The sequence below is a fragment of the Rhinopithecus bieti genome, unplaced genomic scaffold (assembly GCF_001698545.2).
Source record: "Rhinopithecus bieti isolate Rb0 unplaced genomic scaffold, ASM169854v2 scaffold_51154, whole genome shotgun sequence".
Classification (NCBI taxonomy): domain Eukaryota; kingdom Metazoa; phylum Chordata; class Mammalia; order Primates; family Cercopithecidae; genus Rhinopithecus; species Rhinopithecus bieti.
The window spans coordinates 325417-342698 of NW_016820246.1; the positions used below are offsets into that span (position 1 = coordinate 325417).

A 17282-nucleotide genomic window follows, 5' to 3' on the forward strand; every position below is an offset into this window, starting at 1 on the left:
TAGAGATTTTAAATGTTTCCTTTGTTTTCCCTCTTCAGTGGAAGCATTGACATTTCCTCCTTCTTCTGGAAAGTCATTTATCATGGGAGCAGATGAAGCCCTTGAAAGTGAACTGGGACTTGGAGAACTAGCAGGCCTTACGGTGGCCAATGAAGCAGACTCACTAACTTACGATGTAAGTAGTAGTTTTGTTTTTGATGTTTTTACTTGGTTTTTTTTTTTTTTGAGACGGAGTCTTGCTCTGTCGCCCAGGCTGGAGTGCAGTGGCCGGATCTCAGCTCACTGCAACCTCCGCCTCCCGGGTTCACGCCATTCTCCCGCCTCAGCCTCCTGAGTAGCTGGGACCACAGGCGCCCGCCACCTCGCCCGGCTAATTTTTTGTATTTTTTTTAGTAGAGACGGGGTTTCGCCGTGTTAGTCAGGATGGTCTCGATCTCCTGACCTCGTGATCCGCCCGTCTCGGCCTTTACTTGGTTTTTAAAAATAAAAACTTGCGCTGGGCGCAGTGGCTCACGCCTGTAAATCCAACACTTTGGGAGGCCGAGGTGGGCGGATCACTTGAGGTCAGGAGTTCAAGACCAACCTGGCCAACGTAGAGAAATGCTGTCTCTACTGAAAATACAAAAAATGAGCCAGGCATGGCGGCAGGTGCCTGTAATCCCAGCTACTCGGGAGGCTGAGGCAGAAGAATTGCTTGAGCCCAGAGGCAGGGGTTGCAGTGAGCCAAAACCACACTACTGCACTCCAGCCTGTGCAAAAATAAAAAGTTGATTTTATAGAAAATGAAGACAATGGTAAAACTTCTTTACAAATATAGAACTTGGTTCAGTTTCCATTGAAAACTTTAAAAGATACATAAAGAAAACTAACATTTTCCATAACCTGGAGATTAAAATTATGGGCTTTACCTAAATCCATAATTTAGTATGATTTGTTCATTGGTTTTGATAGGGGAAAGAATTCCTTTTCCATTACCAAATTTGGATTTTTTGTTTTCTGTTTTAGGGCACCAGCAGTTTGTTGTAATTCATGCCTACCTAAACAATATTTGTCTTGCTTCTTTAGTACATTAGTCAATATCCTATTGAGAAGAGATTTTAATTATTAGTGGGCATGGATGTATACAGTGTGCTTTCCAGATGTTAAGGCTGACCCATCAGAGATTTGGACCAAAATTGATATCTTTGTACCTTTGTGCATACATGTATTTAATTCCAAACAATTGTTTTATAAATGTGTTTATAATTCCTCATCACAATAAATGATTTATTAGAAAAATAGTTGCTTATGTCATAGGTAAAGTATTTATAACCTGCCTTATTTCATTAAATTCCTTTCACTTTGATAGTTTATGATCTCTGCTGGAAAACACAATGTATCTCTTGCAGCACATGCACCATATAGGGGATGTAGGATGGATGCCTAAGCAAACCGTAGGTATGGTAAAGAAGCACTCCAAAGAGGAACGCTTACCACCCACTCCTCTTCATACAGATAAAAAACTCCCAACCTCTTTGCTAAGCCCATTAGTAAGTCTTTTCGGTTCTACCTCCAAAAACAGTTGAAAATCCATATACTACTTTTCACTTTCTATCCTGGTCCATTTTTTTCTTAGAGCTACTGCAATAACCATCTAATCTAAACGGGCTCCTTGCACTCCATTCTTCACAAATATGATACAGATTTACAATTTTTTTTTTTTTAAGGCAGGGTCTGACCCACTCTGTCACCCAGGCTGGAGTACAGTGGCTTGATCTCAGCTCACTGCACCCTCCGCCCCACTGGGCTCAAATGATCCTCCCATCTCAGCCTCCCAAGTAGCTGGGACCATAGGCACGCACCGTCACACCCAGATACTTTCTTTTATTTTTGGTAGAGACAGGCTTTTGCCGTATTGCCTAGGCTGGTCTCAGAACTCCTAAGCTCAAGCAGTTCACCTGGCTCAGCCTACTCCAAAATGCTAGGATTACAGGCCTGAACCACCATGCCTGACCTGATACAGATTTTTAAAAAATCATTTCTAAGCTGGGCACAGTGGCTCACGCCTGTAATCCCAGCACTTCGGGAGGCCGAGGTGGGCATATCACGAGGTCAGGAGATCGAGACCATCCTGGCTAACACAGTGAAACCCAGTCTCTACTAAAAATACAAAAAAATTAGCTGGGTGTTGTGGCGGGTGCCTGTAGATCCAGCTCCCTGGGAGGCTGAGGTAGGAGAATGGTGTGAACCCAGGAGATGGAGTTTGCAGTGAGCTGAGATCACACCACTGCACTACAGCCTGGGCGACAGAGTGAGACTCCCTCTCAAAAAAAAAAAAATCATTTCTATTTCCAATATTTTATTGCCTTATATTTCACATTTGTCTTTTAAAACACCATTGATTTTGCTTTTTTTTTTTTTTTTTGGAATTTTTTTTAACCTTTTTTTTTTTTTTGGGGCATTTCATTTTTTTTTTTTTTTTTTTTTTTTTGGGGGAGGGTCCCTTTCCCCTCCCAAAGAGGGAATGCGAGAGTGGGATCACACCCCCCTTTAGCCTTGACCTTCTGGGCTTAAGCCATCCTCCCACCTCAGCCTCCCAAGTAGCTGAGACCATAGGTGTACACCACCATGCCTGGCTTTTTACTTTTTTGTACAGACGGGATCTTGCTATACTGCCCAGGCTGGTCTTGAACTGCTGGGCTCAAGCGGTCTGCCCACCTCACCCTCACAGAGTGCTGGGATTACAGGCGTGAGCCATTGTTCCCAGCTGGGGTGGTTTATTTTTTATTCAACCTTCCACCTTTCTACTACTTGGNGAGACCATAGGTGTACACCACCATGCCTGGCTTTTACTTTTTTGTACAGACGGGATCTTGCTATACTGCCCAGGCTGGTCTTGAACTGCTGGGCTCAAGCGGTCTGCCCACCTCACCCTCACAGAGTGCTGGGATTACAGGCGTGAGCCATTGTTCCCAGCTGGGGTGGTTTATTTTTTATTCAACCTTCCACCTTTCTACTACTTGGAATTTCTATACTCTTTCGCTACTCTTCAATGAATACCCTAGAGAGTATCACATACGTTTTTATCAAAATTTTCCATGCAAAGACCTTACAATGCTTTTAATTCTTAATTCCCACCCTACTTACATGTCATTCTTGTTACACATTTCTGAATATGTTTATCTTCTATAAGAAAATTGTTTTGTACACTCTACATTCAGTTAGGATTATTTATTTTACATTTTACATTATCCTTTAAACATTTTGCTTTTTAAAATTCTTTTCTGCATGTCTGTCCATCTGGGATCACTTTCCTTTCACCTGAGGACATTTAGTATTTCTCTTTAGTGAAGGTCTGTTGGTGTCCGGTTCTCTCCGTGTCTTGTTTTCTGAAATATCTTTGTTTAGCCTGAGTGGGTCAACTGTTATTGCATATTGAATTCTAGTTGGCAGAGGTGTTTTTTTTTTTTTTTTTTCCCACTCTAAACATAGTATTTTACTGTCTTTGTTTTATGTTTTCTGCTTAGGTCAACTATCATTTCTGTTGTTGGTCGTTTAATGGTAGTCTGATTTTTGTCACTAATATTATCTGTGTCTTTTTTTTTTAGCCAAAGTTTGTTTTCCTTTTTTTTTTTTTTTTTTTTTGAGGCAGAGTCTCGCTCTGTCGCCCGGACTGGAGTGCAGTGGCCAGATCTCAGCTCACTGCAAGCTCCGCCTCCTGGGTTTACGCCATTCTCCTGCCTCAGCCTCCCAAGTAGCTGGGACTATAGGCGCCTGCCACCTCGCCCGGCTAGTTTTGTATTTTGGTAGAGATAGGGTTTCACCGTGTTAGCCAGGATGGTCTCGATCTCCTGACCTCGTGATCCGCCCGTCTCGGCCTCCCAAAGTGCTGGGATTACAGGCTTGAGCCACCGCGCCCGGCCTGTTTTCCTTTTTTATTTAAGTTTCTTGAAGTTCTTAAATCTTTATGACTTGATATATTTTCATTACTTTTGTAAAGTTCTCAGCCATTTCTCATCGAGTACCACTTTTGCACCTCTGTCTTTCTCTTCTCTTTTTGGAACATAGTTATATGTGTGTTACACCTTCTTCCTCTTCTTCCTGTGACCTCTGTCTCCTATTCCATTTATTTTTTTTTAATGACTCATCTTTCAGTTCACTAATTCTCTCTTCAGTAATCTGTAGTCAGTAGTTAAGCCCATATATTGAGGTCTTACAGTTTTTTGTTTTGTTTTGTTTTGTTTTGTTTGAGACAGAGTCTTGCTCTGTCGCCCAGGCTGTAGGGCAGTGGTGCAATCTCGGCTGACTGCAATCTCCACCTCCCGGGTTCACGCCATTCTCCTGCCTCAGCCTTCCAAGTAGTGGGGACTACAGGTGCCCAGCACCATGCCCGGCTACTTTTTTTTTTTTTTTTTTTTTTTTGTATTTTTAGTAGAGATGAGGTTTTCACCGTGTTAGCCAGGATGGTCTTGATCTCCTGACCTTGTGATCTGCCCGCCTCGGCCTCCCAAAGTGCTGGGATTACAGTGCTGGGATTACAGTGATGCACCTGGCTAGTTTTTGCTTCTTGAATTTTTTTTTTTTTCTTTTTTTTTGAGACAGAGTCTTGCTTTGTCGCCAGGCTGGAGTGCAGTGGTGCGATCTTGGCTCACTGCAACCTCTGCCTCCTGGGTTCAAGCAATTCTCCTGCCTCAGCCTCCCAGGTAGCTGAGATTTCAGGCACACGCCACCACACCCAGCTAATTTTTGTGTTCTTAGTAGAGACAGGGTTTCACCATGTTGGTCAGGATGATCTTGATCTCCTGACCTTGTCATCCACCTGCCTCAGCCTCCCAAAGTGCTGGGATTAGAGGTGTGAGCCACTGCACCCGGCCAAATTCTTTTTTTTAGATTGTTTACAGATTTCTTCCAAAATTTTCAGTCTTGTCTTTTATCTCCTTGGACATAATCAACGTCATTATTATTATTATTATTATTATTATTAAGACAGAATCTTATTATTTTACCCAGGCTGGTGTGCAGTGGCGTGATCTTGACTCACTGCAACTTCTGCCTCCTGAGCTCAGGCTCTCCTCCCATCTCAGCCTCTTGAGTAGCTGGGACTACAGATGTTCACCAGTACGCCCAGCTGAAGCATGATTATTTTAAAGTTGAATTGGAAACTCTGTAGTTCTTTTATTGCTATGTGTTGTTTCTGCTCATTTTCAGTTATATTGTCTTACATCCTTATGTACATGATTATTTTTATTTTCAAGAAACTGTTGTTTGAAAAGTTGTCTGTAGAAATAACTTCAGACCAAATGCTGTAATTTAAATTGCTTTTCTCAGATGTATGCAGCCACTACCTCTGGGATCTGGGATCGATTTATTTCATTTTGAATTTTTACAGTCCCTGCAAGGCCTTGGCTTCTTCTAGTTCACCCTTATGTGTAGGATGCCACCCTTTGAAATCATAACCCAAAGCAAAGTGGCTTACTGAGCCCAACTGTCATGGCAGGTTCATCAATTTGTATCCCCGTGACACTTCAAAACTGTCAGAAATACTGCTCAGCCTCTCGAGCCACCCCCTCTGGAATCAGTAAACAGCATCTGGGGGAAAACAGCCCAATACTGGACTCACCTTTTAGGCCTCTCTTCTTCTCTGGATTTTGGCCTGGTTTTTCTTCAGTATTTTGTTCTCTGCTTTTTATATTTAATTCTGCTTTTCTACTTGTCCTTAGTGCAGAGGTGGTCCAAATTACCTGACTTATTATGGCTAGAAGCCGGAGTTCCCATTAGATACTTCTGTTCTCTCTATTCTAGCCCCACAAAGAGTTTATCCAGTATGTAATGTAACTTAGTCCTCTCTCCAGATAAAGCTCATTCTTTTTTCATAGTTTTTGTTAGAAAACTTTGTGTTAGGTCTGTCACTCGGTTTTCAAAAGTAGTTCCTGGTTTCATAATAATACCAGTAATCTGTGGCTATGTAACAAATTATGCCAAAACTTAGCAGCTTAAAACAAAAAACATTTATTATCTCATAGTTTCCATGGGTCAGGAATACAGAAGCAGTTTAGCCAGGTGATTCTGTCTTAGGGTCTCTAATGTAGTTGCAGTCAAGATGTTGGCAAGGGCTGCAGTATCACCTGAAGACTTGACTTATGGGGTGGATCTGCTTTTAAACTCTTCCTGTGGTTGTTGGGAGGCCTTGGTTCTTTGCTGGCTATTGGGGGAGACTTTAGTTCCTCACCACATAGGTCTCTCCATGGGCCTTTCAGCATGGCAGCTGGCTTCCCCCAATGTGAGTGCATGTGAAAAGAGAGAGAGCAAGAACACCCAAGATGGAAGATGTTATAACTTAATTTTGGAAGTAACTTGTTATCACTTCTGCTATGTTCTGTTGGTGACAGAGACCAACCCCATAATGTGGGAGGGAACTATATAAGGTTTACCTATAAGGAAATGGGGCTGACTGGGGCCATCTTAGTGGCTGCCTACCACATTAAGACATTCAGAAGGAATTTGATTGCTCTTTCACCTGAAAGCCTTTCAGGTGCTTAAAAAGAGCAGACATGATTCTACTCAGCTTTTCTTCTTCCAGAATAAACAGCCCCAGTACTTAGGAACCCAGTTCCTTGGATGATGTGTTTTATGTTCTCTTATTATCCTAATTTGACAAGTTCTATCCATTTTTTTCTGCAGATGTTTTATTGAGGGTAACTTCTAAATTCCAATGGCTTGAGTTTGAATCCAGGCCCCTCCACTTACTAGCAGGGTTCTTTGGGCAAGTCACTTCTCTTTTCCTGGTTTATCTAGTCTGGAAAGTAGAGATAATGTTATTTCCTTCTTCATAAAGTTATTTTGAGGATTAAGTGAGTTAATGCATATAAAGTATTTTCAGTAGTGGTCAAAATAGTGAATAATGCCCAAAATAATAGCTATTGTTAGTATTGTTGTATTTTTGTCATTTGTAAATAAGTAGTGTTTCTCCAGTCTTTTACCAATACAGTCATACCTTGCTTAATGATGGGGATACATTCTGAGAAATGTGTTCATTAGGTGATTTCATTGTTGTGCAAACATCATAGAGTATACTTATAAGCCTAGATGGCATAGGCTTTACAAATCTATATAGCATGTTACTGTACCATAGGCAACTATAACACAATGGTAAGTATGTATCTAAACATGTCTAGACATAGAAAAGGTGCAGTAAAAATACAGTATAAAATATTTCAAAATGGTACACCTGTGTAGGACACTTAGCGTGAATGGAGCTTGCAGGACTGAAAGTTGCTCAGAATGAGTCAGTGAGTGGTGAGTGAATGTGAAGGTCTAGGACATTACCGTACACTACTGTTGACCTTGTAAACACTGTACACCTAGGCTGTACTAAAATATATATAAAAAAACTTTCTTCAGTAATAAATTAGACCTAGCTTACTATAATTTTTTACTTTATAAACTGAATTTTTAAAAACATTTTGACTTTTATAATAACACAGCTTAAAACAAACACATTGTATAGCTGTAGAAAATATTCTCTTCCGTTATATCCCTATTCTATAAGCTTTTCCTATTTTAGAATTTTAATGTTTATTTTACTTTTTAACTTTTTTGTTAAGAATGAATACACATACACGCATATTAACCTAGGCCTATACAGGGTCAGGATCATCAGTATCACTCTCTTCTACCTCCACATCTTGTCCCACTGGAAGGTCTTCAGGGGCAGTCACAGTCATGGAGCTGTCATCTTCTGTGATAACAGTGCCTTCTAGTAGAATACTCCTTAAGGACCTGTCTAAAGCTGTTTTATAGTTAACTTTTGAAAAATTAAGTAAAAGGAATATACTGTAGAATAAAAATTATAATATATAAACCAGTAACAGCAGTTAATATCATTATCCAGTATGTGTTCTGTACATAATTATACATGCTAGACTTTAATACCACTGGCAGCCCAAATAGGTTTGTTTATACCAGCATCACCACAAACATATGAGTAATGTATTGTGCTACAGCATTAAAACAGCTATGATGTTACTATAGGAATTTTTCAGCTCCATTATAATTTTATGGGACCAGCATCATATATGTGGTCCACTGTTGACCAAAATGTAGTTATGTGGCACATGATTGTACTTTTGCTACTCTAACTTAAACTTAGTCTGATTGCTAGCCTTGGAGTGTGAAGAATTCGTACCCTGTGGTGCTAGTGTAAATTCAAATATAATCTACCTCTTTAGCTTTTCTGTTATATGATTAGAATGAAAAAATAGTACTTTTTTTGTTTTGTTTTGTTTTTGAGATTGAGTTACCACAGAGGGAAAGAACATGTGTGTGTTTTACCAGTAGAATGCGTTCTTTGAGTTATCTCTTCCATTTTTAACATTTTATGTTTCCAGTTTATAAACTTTGTTTCCAGTTTGATGAAGAAAATTTAGCTATTAGAAAGTATTAAAATCTCAAAAGTACGGTATTTTAAAATGTTAGCAGGTTTAAAGATAACTTAGTTTTTCAACTCTTGCCCAAAATTATATTTGTATACTATAATTTGTGTTAAATTACTTGGTCTTATTTAGCATCCTAGTAAGATCTATTTTATGTAATTTGATTCACTTTTATATTCAATTATGTTAATTGTTTTGTAATAATACACCTTTCATATTTCTTAAAAGAAAACTAGTGTTGGATTATTGCTAATTTTGCTTCTTGGTTTGGTTAAAATTATATTGTTTTAAAATTGCAAAGTGATGGTTTATTGACAAATCAGCAAGAATTAATGTTGAAATGCAATTTTTTCCCCTATCCTGAACTAAGTGTATAGATATCTTTGTTTTGTTTCTTTAATAGATAGCAAACAATAAAGATGCATTGAGGAAGACATGGAACCCTAAGTTTACATTGAGAAGTCACTTTGATGGCATCCGAGCCCTTGCTTTCCATCCCATTGAGCCTGTTTTGATAACAGCATCAGAGGATCACACATTAAAAATGTGGAATTTACAGAAAACAGCCCCAGCCAAAAAGTGAGAATATTCTACTTTGACATACTTGAATATTTTAATTAACATTTTCAGCAGAAAATGACATATTTTATTTCTATTAAATTTCCCAAATATTTCTTCTAGTTCTTTCTGCCATGTCATGTAATTTATTGTGTTTTTCCGTTTATATGACCTAATGGTAGGTTAGAAAACTGATGCTTAGGAAGATATGGTATTATCTGTTGGTTTCACCAGGGTTTGTGAATACTGATTACCGTCCTTATATATAACAGTATTTTTAAATGGCTGCTGTATTTGGGGAGCCCCTTATCTGTACTGAAGGTTTTGACTGTTCCTATAAACAGGTATATGCATCTTTAAAATAATCAAATCTCCACCTCCACCCATTGTTTAGTAGATTAGACTTACGGGGTGGAGCAGAGAAAAGCCTCACTGGGATAAGTGGAGGGTCTTGATCTTGTCTTTTGGCCTTGAGACTTTATGTACGTTCCATACCCACCAGTATGTCTAGACTCAGAGGCTAACTTAACTGCTAAAGTGCTTGCCTTGGCCCTTTAGTTCTTGTCTAAGTATGGATAGACATGAGTTAGTATAAACCCTTTAAAAGTCACATAGCTAAACCTGATTCTGCTTGCTTGGGTCCTTATTGGAGCTCCACTCCTTTGGGTCACATGTCAAAAAAAGAAAAAAACCAGCATCTGCCAGCAAAGACCCTTTTGCATTGTTAGGCACTTTGTTATTATAAGAGTCATCACTGAACATCAAATAGAGGAGGTTACAAAAATTTTACTACCAATAGAGGACATCTATTGCCTGGTTTAAGAGAGATCAGTGTCATTAATTCTGTGTCATATGTAAGGTAGATGAAATACTTGATTTATCAGTCTGCCTCAGATAGCTCAACCAGATATTGCTAAAACCAGATGGACTTTCATATAGATTAGGTGTTTTCAGAAGAGAAAAATAGTTTACTGGCTATACATTGTGAGATAACATGTCTATACATAACTGCAATACAGTATAGAAATCGGTACGTATGTGACTTTAAATCCAGTTTCCATCAAAGTCATAGCCAGTATTAGGGTGTAGTGTACCTATAATAATGGTGTTCTGAGTAATGAATAAACTGATAATTTGGACAGTCTCTTCAGTATGGAGGATAGACATATTAACCTTATTGGAAAGGCAAGGAAATAGAAGTACCATTTGCTGATATCCTACTATGTGCATGATTGTGTCCTGGGGTGTTTTTTAAATTGTAGAATCCTATTTAATCCTGTGATTATTTGGTGTCATTCCCATTTTTTTTGTTGTGTTTTAAACGGTGTAATCTGAAGTTCTGAAAGATTCAATAATTTGCTTAAAGTTAGCCAATTAGTGACAGAACTGGAAATTGAGTTCAGAAATTTATCTCTTCAAAGCCCATGTTGTTTCTCTTGAATGAAGCTGTCTTTCCCTTTAGTCAAATAGATTATGACAGGGCTGAAAATACTGTAACAAGATATTATTACTAAACAAGAATCTTGTTTCTTGATGCCATGGAAGTATAGTTGGTGTTAAGTAAGCTTTCTTATGTATCATATAGTTGAGAATGGTATATTCCCATAATGTTTGTATTTTTAAAGGCAATTTTATGACATATATTCAATTATACTGTTTATTACTGAAACTTAGAATGGTAAAGTCATCTCTCTCTGATTTAGGAGCACTTCTCTTGATGTAGAACCTATCTATACATTCAGAGCCCATAAGTAAGTATATGCTCTTTCTTTATTTTAAACCAATATCTTTGTAAAACAGACTGGTTAGGATATTTTATTTTCTTTCACTTACTAGGTATTCTTTGTATTTAGGAGTTTTTTTTAATGTAAAAGAATTTGGCAGATAATACAATGCTAAAACCAAGTTCATCACTACGAAATAGGGATTTGTGCTTAAATTAGATTTTATTTACATGATGTTTAAGTGAGGTACATATTTATATCTTTAAACTAGAGCCAACTAGGTTTAAATATTAGAAATCCAACTTTTTTTCCTTATATAACCTGGATTAAAATATTCAAGTACCTCCCTTGCCAGTACCTACCCTACAACTGGAAAGATACAGAGATCAGCAAGGCCTCAGTACAAGGATGACACAGATTCACAAAGGGTTCCATATTTTTCTTTTCTTTTTTTTTTTTTGAGATGGAGTCTCGCTCTGTTGCCCCACCTGGAAGGCAGTGGCATGATCCAGTAGAGACAAGGTTTTACACTATTGGCCAGGTGGTCTTGAACTTCTGGGCTTGAACTCTTGACCTCAAGTGATCCGCCCACCTCAGCCTCCCAAAGTGCTGGGATTACAGGCGCCTGGCTGAAGGGTTTTGTATTTTTCTAAACGTGGAAACAAAAGAATACTGGCCTGGCGCGGTGGCTCACACCTGTAATCCCAGCACTTTGGGAGGCTGAGGTGGGTGGATCACGAGGTCAGGAGATTGAGACCATCCTGGCCAACACGGTGAAACCTTGTCTCCATTAAAAATACAAAAAATTAGCTGGGTGTGGTGGCAGAAGTCTGTAGTCCCAGCTACTCAGGAGGCTGAGGCAGGAGAATGGCGTGAACCCACGAGGCGGAGCTTGCAGTGAGCAGAGATCATGCCACTGCACTCCAGGGTTGCAGAGCAAGACTCCGTCTCAAAAAAAAAAAAAAAAAAAAAAAATATTACCAGCTACCACAAAAACACAATTAGTTACATAGACCATTGACACTTTATAGCAACTACACAATCAAGTATGTGTAATAACCAGCTAACAACATGATGACAGGATCAAATGGGCACATATCATTGTTAACCTTGAATGTAAAAGGGCTAACTGCCCCAGTTAAAAGGCACATAGTGGCAAGTTGCATAAAGAAGCAAGAGCCAACTGTATTCTATCTTTAAGCGACCCATCTCACATGCAGTAACACCCATAGACTCAAAGAAAAGGAGTGAAGAGCAATCAACCAAGCAAATGGAAAACAGAAAAAAGCAGGAGTTGCTACTCTAATTTCAGACAAAAAGACTTTAAACCAACAAAGATCAGTAAAGACAAAGAAGGACATTACATGACAGTAAAAGATTCAATTCAAAAAAAGTCTTAGCTATCTTAAATATATATGCACCCAGTACAGGAGCACCCAGATTCATAAATTCTTAGAGACTGTCAAAAAGATTTAGGTAACTATACAATAATAGTGGGAGATTTTAACACCCCACTGATGTATTAGATCATCAAGGCAGAAAACTAAGATATTCAGGACCTGAACTTGATACTTGACCAAATGGACCTAACATATATCTACAGAACTCCCCACCCCAAAACAACAGAATATACATTCTTCTCATTTGTACATGGCACATATTCTAAAATCAGCCACCCTCCTGGCCATTAAACACTTCTCAGCAAATTTAGAACAACTGAAATCATACCAGCCACACTCTCAGAACAAACACAATAAAAATAAAAGTCAATGGCTGGGTGCAGGGGCTCATGCTTGTAGTCCCAGCACTTTGGGAAGCTGAGGCAGGCAGATTGCATGAGCTCAGAAGTTCTAGACCAGTCTGGGCAACATGGCAGAACCCCATATCTACAAAAAATACAAAAATCAGCCACTAGTGGTGACGTGTTCCTGTAGTCCCAGCTCTTCAGGGGGCTGAGGTGGGAGGATCACTTGAGCCTGGGAGGTGGAGTTTGCAGTGAGTCGAGGTCATGCATCTGCACTCCAGCCTAGGCAACAGCAAGCGATAGCCTGTCTCAAATAAATAAATAATAGAAGTCAATACCAAGATGGCTCAAAACCATACAGTTACATGGAAATTAACCAGCTCTTGAATGACTTATTGGTAAATAATGAAATGAAGGCAAAAATCAAGAAATTCTTTGAAACTAATCATACCAAAGCTACAACATACCAGAACTTTGGGAGGCAGCTAAAGCTGTGTTGAGAGGGAATTTTATGGTGCTAAACACCCACATCAAAAACTTAGAAAGATCTCGGCCAGTGCAGTGGCTCACAGCTGTAATTCCAGCACTTTGGGAGGTTGAGGCGGGCAGATCACAAGGTCAGGAGTTTGAGACCAGCCTGGCCAACATGGTGAAACCCCATCTCTACTAAAAATACAAAAATTAGTTGGGTGCGGTGGCGTCCATATATGCACCTAGTACAGGTGTAATCCCAGCTACTCAGGAGGCTGAGGCAGGAGAATTGCTTGAACCCAGGAGGCAGAGGTTGCAGTGAGCTGATATCCCGCCACTGTACTCCAACCTGGGCAACAGAGTGAGACTCCGTCTTAAAAAAAAAAAAAAAAAAAAAAAAAAAAAAAAAAAAAAAAAAAAAAAGTTAGATCTCAAATTAACAACTGAACATCACACACAAGAGAAAACCAACCCCAAAGCTAGCAGAAGACAAGAAATAACCAAACTCAGAGCTGAACTGAATGAAATTGAGACACAAAAAACCGTATGAAAGATCATTGAAACCAGAAGTTGGTTCTTCGAAAGAATAAGATAGGTAGACCACTAGCTAAACTAATAAAGAAAGAAAGAGAAGATCCAAATAAACACAACCAGAAATGATAAATGTAATTTTACTACCAACCCCACAGAAATACAAAAACCATCCAGAAACTATTATGAACATCTCTGTGCACACAAACTAGAAAACATAGAAGAAATGGATAAATTCCTGGGAACAACATCCCAAGACTAAACCAGGAAGAAATTCTGTGAACAGACCAATAATGAGTTCTGAAATTGGATAGTAATAAAAAGCTTTCCAACAAGAAAAAGCCCAGGTTGAGATGGATTCACAACTGAATTCTACCTAGCGCATAAAGAAGAGCTGGCACCATTCCTACTGAAACTATTCCAGAAAATTGAGGAGGGGCCGGGTGCAGTGACTCACGCCTGTAATCCCAGCACTTTGGGAGGCCAAGGTGGGTGGATCACCTGAGGTCAGGAGTTCGAGACCAACCTGGCCAACATGGTGAAAACCCCATCTCTACTAAAAATACAGAACAATTAGCTGGGCATGGTGTCAGGTGTCTGTAATCCCAGCTACTTGGGAGGCTGAGGCAGGAGAATCACTTGAAACCGGGAGGCGAAGGTTGCCGTGAGCCAAGATCGCATCCATTGCATTTCAGCCTGGGCAACAAGAGTTATGAAACTCATCTCAAAAATAAATAAATAAATAAATAAATAAATAAATAAATAAATAAAAATTGAGGAGGAGGGACTTCTCCCTAACTCATTCTATGAGGCTAGTGTCATCCTGATACCAAAACCTGGCAGAGATATAACAAAAAGGAAAACTTCGGGCCAGTATACAAAAAGGAAGACTTCAGGCCCGTATTCTTGATGAACATAGGCGCAGAAATCTTCAACCAAATACTAGCAGACAGAATCCAACAGCACATCAAAAAGCTAATCCACCACAATCAAGTAGACTTTATCCCTGAGTTGCAAGGTTAGTTCAGTATACACAAATCAATAAATGTGGTTCATCACATGAACAGAACTGAAAACAAAAATCACATGATCATCTCAATAGATGCAGAAAAGGCTTTCAATAAAATTCAGCATCACTTCATTAACCCTGAACACACTAGGCCTTGAAGGAACATACCCCAAAATATTAAGAGCTATTTATGACAAGCCCACAGCCAACATCACACTGAACAGCAAAATCTGGAAGTATTTCGCTTGAGAACTAGAACAAGGATGCCTACTCTCACCACTCCTATTTAATATAGTACCGGAAGTCCTAGCCAGAGCAGTCAGGCAAGAAAAAGAAAAGGCATCCAAATAGGAAGAAAGACAGTCAAACTATCTTTTTTGCAGACAGTGTAATTTTGTACCTAGAAAACGCTATAGTCTCTGCCCAGAAGCTCCTAGATTTGATAAAACAACTTCAGCAAAGTTTCTGGATAAAAAATCAACGTATGAAAATCAGTACCATTTCTATATACCAGTAATGCCCAATCTGAGTACCAAATCAAGAATGCAGTGTCATTCACAATAGCCACAAAAAAGGTAAAATACCTAGGAATATTGCTAACCATGGAGGTGAAAGATCTCTACAATGAGAATTACAAAACACTGCTCAAAGAAATCAGAGATGACACAAAGAAATGAAAAAAATTCCATGCTCATAAGAAGAATCAATATGGTTAAAATGGCCATACTGCCCAAAGCAATTTACAAATTCAATGCTATTCCTATCAAACTACCAATGACATTCTTACAGAATTAGAAAAAACGTTTAAAATTCATATGGAAACCCAAATAGCCAAGGCAAAGAACAAAGCTGGAGGCATCACATTACTGACTTCAAACTATACTACAGGGCTATAGTAACCAAAACAGCATGGTACTGGTACAAAAACAGAAACATAGACCAACAAAACAGAATAGAGAGCCCAGAAATAAAGCTGCACGCCTACAACCATCTAATCTTCAACAAAGTTGACAAAAGCAAGCAATGGGGAAAGGACTGCTATTCAATAAATGGTGGTGGGATAGATGGCTAGCCATATGCAGAAGATTGAAACTGGACCCCTTCCTTATACCATATACAAAAATCAATTCAAAATGGATTAAAGACTTAAAGGTAAAACCTAAAACTATAAAAAATGTTGAAGAAAACCTAGGGAATACCATTCTAGACATAGGCCCTGGCAAAGATTTCATGATGAAGGCACCAAAAACAATTGCAACAATGACAAAAAAAAAAAAAAAAAAAAAAGACAAATGGTACCTACTTTAACTGAAGAGCTTCTGCACACGTTAGAAACTATCAGCAGAGTAAATAGACAACCCACAGAATGAGAGAAAATATTTGCAAACTATGAATCTGACAAAGGACCAATATCCTGAATCTATAAGGAACCTAAACAAATTAACAAGCAAAAAACAACCCCATTAAAAAGTGGTCAGAGGACGTGAACAGATAGTTTCCAGAAGAAGACATACATGTGGCCAACAGACAGGAAAAAGTGTTCAACATCACTTACTATTACAGAAATGCAAATCAACACACAATGAGATGCCATGTCACAGCAGTCAGAATGGCTGTTATTAAAAGGTCAAAAGATAACATGCTGACAAGGCTGTGGAGAAAAGGGAACACTTAAATGCTGCTGGTAGGAATGTAAATTAGTTCAGCCACTGTGGAAAGCAGTTCGGTGATTTCTCAAAGAAGTTAGAACTACCAGTCAACCCAGCATTATTAGGTATATACCCAAAGGAATATAAATCATTCTGCTATAAAGACACATGCATGCATGTGTGTTCATCATAGCACTATTCATAGTAGCAAAGACATGGAATCACCCTAAATGCCCATCAGCGGTAAACTGGATAAAGAAAATGTGGTACATATACACCATGGAATGCTATGCAGCCATAAAAAATGAGATCATGTCCTTTGCAGGAAAATCATGGAACTGAAGGCCGTCAGGTTAAGCAAACTAATGCAGGAACAGAAAACCAAACACTGCATGTTCTCACTTATAAGTGAGAACTGAACATTGAGTATACATGCACACAAGAAGGGAACAATAGACACTAGGGCCAACTTGACTGTGGAGGGTGGGAAGAGGGTGAGGATTGAAAAACTACCCATTGGGTACTACGCTTTTTTCCTGAGTGATGGAATAATATGTACAGCAAACCGCCAAGGCATGCAGTTTATCTCTAGAACCAACCTGCACATGTACGCTTGAAACTAAATGTTAAAAAGTTTTTTGAGAATTGTTTGTGTGTGTGTGTGATGATGCATTTCGTTGTTTTTTTTTTTTTTCTGTTTCTGTTTAAGGAATGTGCCTTTTCTCTTGATTTAGCGCAGAGATTGGCATACTTTTTATATAAAGAGTCACATAATAAATATCTGACTTAGGCTGTTAGGCTTTTAAAAATATTTTAGGATTTGCTAGTTATATAATTTCTGTTGCATATTCTTGTGTTTTTGTTTTGTTTTATAACCCTTTAAAAATGTAAAGACTTGCCAGGCGCGGTGGCTCAAGCCTGTAATCCCAGCACTTTGGGAGGCCGAGACGGGTGGATCACGAGGTCAGGAGATCGAGACCATCCTGGCTAACACGGTGAAACCCCGTCTCTACTAAAAAATACAAAAAAACTAGCCGGGCGAGGTGGCGGGCGTCTGTAATCCCAGCTACTTGGGAGGCTGAGGCAGGAGAATGGCATAAACCCGGGAGGCAGAGCTTGCAGTGAGCCGAGATCCGGCCACTGCACTCCAGCCTGGGCGACAGAGCGAGACTCCGTCTCAAAAAA

The 17282-nt window shown here is 39.2% G+C and overlaps 1 protein-coding gene across 1 annotated transcript in view; it reads left to right on the plus strand.

Moving 5' to 3' along the window:
• The window catches only part of STRN (striatin), a 138813-nt gene that overhangs the window by 106312 nt on the left and 15219 nt on the right, over positions 1 to 17282 (plus strand). Inside the window, exons 12-13 of the mRNA XM_017859689.1 lie at positions 8815 to 8990; positions 10673 to 10720. Coding sequence (XP_017715178.1) covers positions 8815 to 8990; positions 10673 to 10720 — 224 coding nt within the window. The remainder of the gene's footprint in view (positions 1 to 8814; positions 8991 to 10672; positions 10721 to 17282) is intronic.